The sequence below is a fragment of the Tetrahymena thermophila genome (assembly GCF_000189635.1).
Source record: "Tetrahymena thermophila SB210 genomic scaffold scf_8254605, whole genome shotgun sequence".
Lineage (NCBI taxonomy): Eukaryota > Ciliophora > Oligohymenophorea > Hymenostomatida > Tetrahymenidae > Tetrahymena > Tetrahymena thermophila.
Window position 1 is genome coordinate 53,372 of NW_002476375.1, and position 6,613 is coordinate 59,984.

The window sequence follows — 6,613 nt, forward strand, 5'->3', positions numbered from 1 at the left end:
TTTTAAATATTGATCAAAAATATATTATAAATTAGCTATTTAGAAGGTAAAAATGAAGAACTAATATAAAAAAATAAGAAATTAATTAATTAAATAAATAAATAATAAATGTTGAAAAATAAAAAACGAGTTAAATTAATAATATAGTAGAAAAAAAAAAAACACACAAATAAAATAAAAAATAAATCAAAAAAAAGTTAATATACGAATTAAGTGATGTTTATTGTTTTAAATTCATTTTTATTAGTAAAAATATCATAATAAAAAATAAATAAACTGTTTGTTTTTACCCAAGATAAAGTATGAAATTTGAGAGATTAGTATAATTTGCTAAGGCAGAACTTAAGCTTGATACTCCTTAATTACCAATTTAATTGTCACTTTTAAATATTGAAGAAAAATAAATAAATAATTAATTAATTAGCTATTTAGAAGGAAAAAATGAAGAAAAAATTTTAGATAATAAGAATTTAATTAATAAATAATCAAAGCTAGTATCGAAAATAAAAAAACAAGTTAAATTTAGAAAGATAGAAGAAGAAAAAACACAAGTAGAATATAAAAGAAAAAGAAAAGGAAATCAAATAAAAAGCTAATTAACTAATTAAATGAAATCCAAACCAATTAAACTGCTATTACCAAAGTGTAAGTGTCAAATTTGAGATTTTTGTGCAATTTGATAAACCAGAAACTATGCCTGATACACCTCTATCACCAATATAATTGTTACTTTTTAAAATATGAAATAATTAATAAATATAAAAAAATGAGGAAAGATAGAACAACAAAAAATACAAGTACAATAAAAAAAGAAAAAGAAAAGTAAATTAAATTAAATTAAATAAAAAGCTAATAAATAAATTAAAAGAGTTCATTTTTTTGTTTCAAATTCATTTTTATAATGAAACTTACATATCACACACAATCCAAAATAAATAAACTGCTTTTACCTAAGATAAAGTATCAAATTTGACAAATTAGTGCATTTTGCTAAAGCAAAACCTAAACTTGATGCATCTTAAGCACCAATTCTCTTGCTTCTTTTTAAATATTGAAGAAAAAATTTATGATTAATTATTTATTTATTTAGAAGGTGAAAATGAAAAAAAAGTATGAAATAATAAGAAATTAATTAATAAATAATAAAATATCTTTGTTAAAATTAAAAAATGAGTTAAATTAAGCAAAATAGAAGAAAAAAAACACAAATAAAATAAAAAAGAAAAAGAAAAGTAAATCAAATAAAAACTAATAAGCAAATTAAAAAAATATTTAGTTTTAAATTCATTTTTGAAACTAAAAATAATCATAACCAAAAACAAATAAGTTATTTTTTATCAAGTAAAAGTTTTGGTAAGTAATTATGAATAAATAAAAATGGATAATTAATTTGAAATATTTAAAGTGAAAATTAAGTTGTAATAACTAAAAAAACATTTGTATAGATAAAATAAATGAAAATAGGTGATAATTTCTATTAGAAAAATAATATTTTCAATAAATTGAAAGTTAAGTGTTTAGAAAATATTAATAATAATAATATTTTTTAATTAAATAAATATACCTAAGGTCAATATGGAGAGCCTAATGAGATTTAAGTTAAGAATTTAAAAGCTTTTTATATTAGTAAAAATAAATTTAAAGAATATTGATAGAAAAAAATAATTACTTTTTTTAATTCAGTGTAATTTTAAATCTATGATATCATTTATTATTTTTTTCGAAAATATTGTTTAGTAATTTATGAAAATTTAATTAATTAATTATAGGTGGATTAAAAGAAAAAATAAATTATATGAATTTTAAATTAGTTTTTAGTAATGACAGAAATTAATTGCCCCAAAATCATGTATTTTTGCTGACAACCCCACTTCAGAAAATTTAGCTAAATTTAAAATCTTTAATGTAAAAAAATATAAAAATCAGATTTTTTAATAAATAGAAAAAAATCAATTTCAGAATAAGTAACATCCAAACAACAGAATTTTTGAATGGCATCTTGCTTTTTATTTTTTTGTCTTTTTGTATATAAACAATGCTCTTTGTTGGTATCATTTAGCTGATATCATTCATTAAGGTATTATGAAGATATTTAAGAACTTAAAATTCCTAATTTTAGTTATTTATAATAGCTATTTATCATTTATTTTATAATTAATGCTTTATTTATAAATAAAATTGAAAATGAATTTACTAAGTTATAATTAAGTTAAAAATAGAAATACATTTTTTAATTTTTTAAGACAATATTAAAAAATCCTCTAAAGTACTTAAATTGTTAAAAATTGGATACTTGATTTATTAAAAATAAATCTTATCTGATTTATAGATAAATAAATCTTTTCTGATTGATTAGAAATAAATAAATAAATAATTTATATCTTTTGGCGTTAAATAATATCTTTTAAATTTTACCATAGATGAATTTATTATAAAAAGCTAGATACTTTTAAAAGTATCTAAAGACTCCATTATTAAAAAATGTAACAAGATAGGTAGCGCTAAAAGCTTCTCCTATTCAGTTTATGTTTAAATAATCTGCAAGTCTAGTTTAAGCAAGTACATGTTATTTCTCTTAATCAGTAGAATTTTAAGAGAAGGATTTTTTTACATTAATTGAACAAAATTAAAAAAAAAACATTGATTCTTCATCTCTATTTAATTAGTTCAATGAAAAAATAAAATAAGTTAAAGATATTAGCTTAATTATCGATATATGTCAATACTATTAAGGTACATTTAACAAAAGGTTAGAGAATGAGAAGGCTATTTATGTGAATGAAGTAGCTTTAGAAATCATGACTAAAGTTAATCAAGATTAATTGAACAATTATGTTAGGTATTTAAAGCTTAGGTAAATGAAATTGTTTTATGAGATTGGAAATTTCCATGAAACAGGAAAAATAGCATTATAAATGTTTGAAGAATTAAAGCAATCTAAGAATACTTATGAAGCTATTAGTTTGATTAATGAAATAGCAATATAGATGATTGATGTAAAGCAATTTTAAGTTGCATACAATATTCTCAAAATGTTAGTTGATCATAATGAAAAAAACAATTATACAAGTTATCCAGATGAAGAGTTCTATGAAATATCTTTTCTTTACAGTAGCTGTTGCTATATTCTTTAAAACTTTAATGATGCAGCTAAATATGCTATGTATTGCTATTAGTTGATCTAGAAGAATAATTTTCCTGTTGAAAAACCTTACAACTGTCTGGTAGTCGCCTCTATATGTTACAAATAGCTCAAAAATACAAATGAATTGAAAAAGATTTAAGAAGAAATAAGAAAATATCCTGATGTTAATCTAGAATAGCATAACTTTCAAAATTTTTAACTTTTCAAAGGTTTACATAGAACAAGTGAATATGAATAAGAATACAATTCGTTGAAATAATAGGAAGAACTCTAACAAAAAAAAGAAGTTGAAAATGGTAAAGTTCTTGTTTGGAATTAAGAAGTAGAAGAAAAAGCATTATCTCTTTTGAAAAATAATTAATTTGATGAAGGTTTAGCATACTTAGAACAGTTGTTAAAAAAATTAGTTCAAAAAAGTGATTGGCTTTAAATTGCTAATATTAAGGAGAGGTAGGCAGAGTTTTACAGATAAAAGAACTAAATAGATAAATCTATTGAAATCTCTTTAGAAGTTAACAAAATGCTCCTAGAAAACAGAAACTAGCTTCTTTTATAAGATTCACTTACTCTTTTGAATCTTAATCATTTGAAGAATTTGTATTACTCTAAGAAAGATTTTGAATATTCAGTGTTTTGGGGTAGAAAGTGGACACATTATTGCTTTTAGAATCATATTTTTACAGTTTTTGATTAATAAGTACTTATCAGTATGTTTTTCCACATCGAATCACTTAAATAACTTTAAAGGTATTAAGAAGCTTTGAGCTATTCTTATCATGTTAACAGATACTTATAAAACGTTGAAATTGATCACTCTACCTTATACAAAGCTATTCTTCAGCTTACTATGGAGTAATTTTAACTCTAAAACAAACTAAAAAATTTGAAAGAATCTAACTTCCTTGCATAAAGAGCATGCGAGATGATTAGACCAATTAAAGATTAAATTAAAGATTTATATCATCTCTACTTAAAAAAAGCAGCATACTTGTCTTTTGAAACGAATGATATTGAGGGAAAAGAAAAATATGGGTTGGAATATTTACAAGTTAAAAAAGATATGAAAATAACTCCTGAAGATCAAAATCTTATTTTGGAAATCAATCTTCACTTTATAACAAAATATCTTGATTCTAATAAATTTGAAGAAGCAGAAAAATTGAATAAAGAAAGTTTAGAAATTCTTAAAACTTGTAAGTATCCAGAAATGAAATTCTAGGTTCTTATGGTTCAATCAATGATAGAAGCACAGTTCAATAGATTCGATTAGATAGAAGAATTTTATAAGTAAGTGGAAGATCTACTTCAAAGCGAATTAAAGGGTAATACATATATAGAAAAAAGTGCCTTCTGTCTCAGAAAAAAAATAAAAAAATATTTTATTTTTCCAGCCCGGCCCCAATGTGTCCATTTAATAAATTTGATACAGGGTGTCTAGCTGGTAAATTTCAGCAGAAACTATGATATATAATAAAACATATTATTTTCTATTTTTCAAATATTTAATATTTATTTATTATTCTTTTTTTTCCACTTGTATATCACCATCTGTAATTTATTGTAAGGACAACTAATCTTTTTGATTTAATACACTTGCTTTTTAATTTCTACGCTTATGATTTACTGATATTCAAAAAACTTTTATATAAAATTAAAATAAAATACTTAAGAAAATTAAATAGAATAATATTTTTTAATTAAAAATTATATTTAAGATTAATATATAATAAATCATTTAAAAACAAATAAACAAATTAAAATATTTATATTGTTTTAAATTGATTTTTTAAGTGAAAATACCAAATCCAAAACAAATATACTATTTTTACCCAAAATTAAGTTTCAACATTGAGAGATTAGTGCAATTTGCTAAAGCAGAACCTAACTCTGATGTACAGATTGCTCTAAATTGATTATATCTTTTTAAATATTGAAGAAAAAATTTAATAATTTATTTAAAAGAAAAAATTCAAAAGTACAATAAAAAAAATAAAAGTAAATCAAATAAAAAGCTAATTAAAAAATTAAAAGAGTTAGTGATATTGTCTTTATATACATATTTATTAGTAAAAATATTATAATCCAAAACAAATAAACTAAAATTACCCAATATCAAGATTAAAATTTGAGAGATTAGTGCAATTTGCTAAAGCAGGACCAAGGTCTAATATACCTTAATCACCAATTTTATTAGAACTTTTAAATAATCAAGAAAAAATAGAAAATTAATTTAGAAGGAAAAAAAGAAGAAAAGATTTTGAAATAATAAGAAATTAAGTAATAAATAATAAAAGTATATTTTGAAAATAAAAAAATAAATGAAATTAAGAAAGATAGAAGAAAAAAATCAAAAGTACAATCAATAAAAAAGAAAAATAAAAGTAAATCAAATAAAAAGCTAGTAAAAACTAAAAGTGCTATATTGTTTTAAATTCAATTGTATAAGTAAAAATATCACAGTTCAAAACAAATAAACTTTTTTACCCTAGGTTAAGTACTAATTTAGAGATATTAGTGCAATTTGCTAAACCAGAACCTAGGCCTAATAACCCTTAATCACCAATTTAATTAAAACTTTTTAAATAATGAAGAAAAAATAAAAATAAATTTAAAAGGAAAAAAAGAGAAAAGATATCAAATTATAAGAAATTAAATAATAAATAATAAAAGCAAATTTTGAAAATAAAAAATAGGTGAAATTAAGAAAGATAGAAGAAGAACAAAAAAGTAGAATAAAAAAGAAAAAGAAAAGTAAATCAAATAAAAAGCTAATAAACTAATTAACTGAGTTATATTGATTGTATAAAAAATATCACAATTCAAAACAAATAAACTATTTTTACCTTAGGTAAAGCTCTAATTTAGAGATGTTAGTGCAATTTGCTAAACCAGAACCTAGGCCTAATAACCCTTAATCACCAATTTAATTTTTACTTTTTAAATAATGAAGAAAAAAGAAAAGATATGAAATTATAAGAAATTAAATAATAAATAATAAAAGCAAATTTTGAAAATAAAAAAATAGGTAAAATTAAGAAAGATAGAAGAAGAACAAAAAAGTAGAATAAAAAAGAAAAAGAAAAGTAAATCAAATAAAAAGATAATAAACTAATTAACTGAGTTATATTGATTGTATAAGTAAAAATATCACAATTCAAAAAAAATAAACTATTTTTACCTTAGGTAAAGTTCTAATTTAGAGATGTTAGTGCAATTTGCTAAACCAGAACCTAGGCCTAATAAACCTTAATCACCAATTTTATTTTCACTTTTTAAATAATCAAGAAAAAATATATTAATAATTAGCTATTTAGAAGGAAAATGAAGAAATAATAAGAAATTAATAAATAAATGTTGATATTAAAAAATGATTTAAATTAAGAAAAATAATAGAAAAAGAAAAAAACATAAGTAAAATAAATAAATAGATAAAAAGAAAATTAAATCAAATAAAAAGTAATAAACTAA

General features: G+C 20.5%; 3 protein-coding genes across 3 annotated transcripts in view; all 3 read left to right on the forward strand. All coding sequences in view use genetic code 6, as the record gives it.

The window, feature by feature from the left end:
• Window positions 1–302: 302 nt before the first annotated feature.
• Window positions 303–662, forward strand: TTHERM_000617819 (hypothetical protein; the record flags this gene model as incomplete). Its single annotated transcript, XM_012798077.1, has 1 exon — window positions 303–662. One exon carries the CDS (start codon window positions 303–305, stop codon window positions 660–662), a length of 360 nt encoding a protein of 119 aa, XP_012653531.1.
• A 2,136-nt stretch (window positions 663–2,798) lies between these two features.
• TTHERM_00617820 (hypothetical protein) lies at window positions 2,799–4,609 on the forward strand (the record flags this gene model as incomplete). The annotated part of the gene is made up of 2 exons (XM_001017904.2): window positions 2,799–4,467; window positions 4,575–4,609. 2 exons carry the CDS (start codon window positions 2,799–2,801, stop codon window positions 4,607–4,609), a joined length of 1,704 nt encoding a protein of 567 aa, XP_001017904.2.
• Window positions 4,610–6,496: 1,887 nt separating this feature from the next.
• TTHERM_000617830 (hypothetical protein) overlaps window positions 6,497–6,613 on the forward strand; it is a gene marked incomplete at both ends in the record, with an annotated part of 538 nt that continues 421 nt past the window's right edge. Inside the window, one exon of the mRNA XM_012798078.1 lies at window positions 6,497–6,613. This exon is cut by the window's right edge and continues 125 nt beyond it. Within this exon, the coding sequence (XP_012653532.1) occupies window positions 6,497–6,613 (117 nt within the window).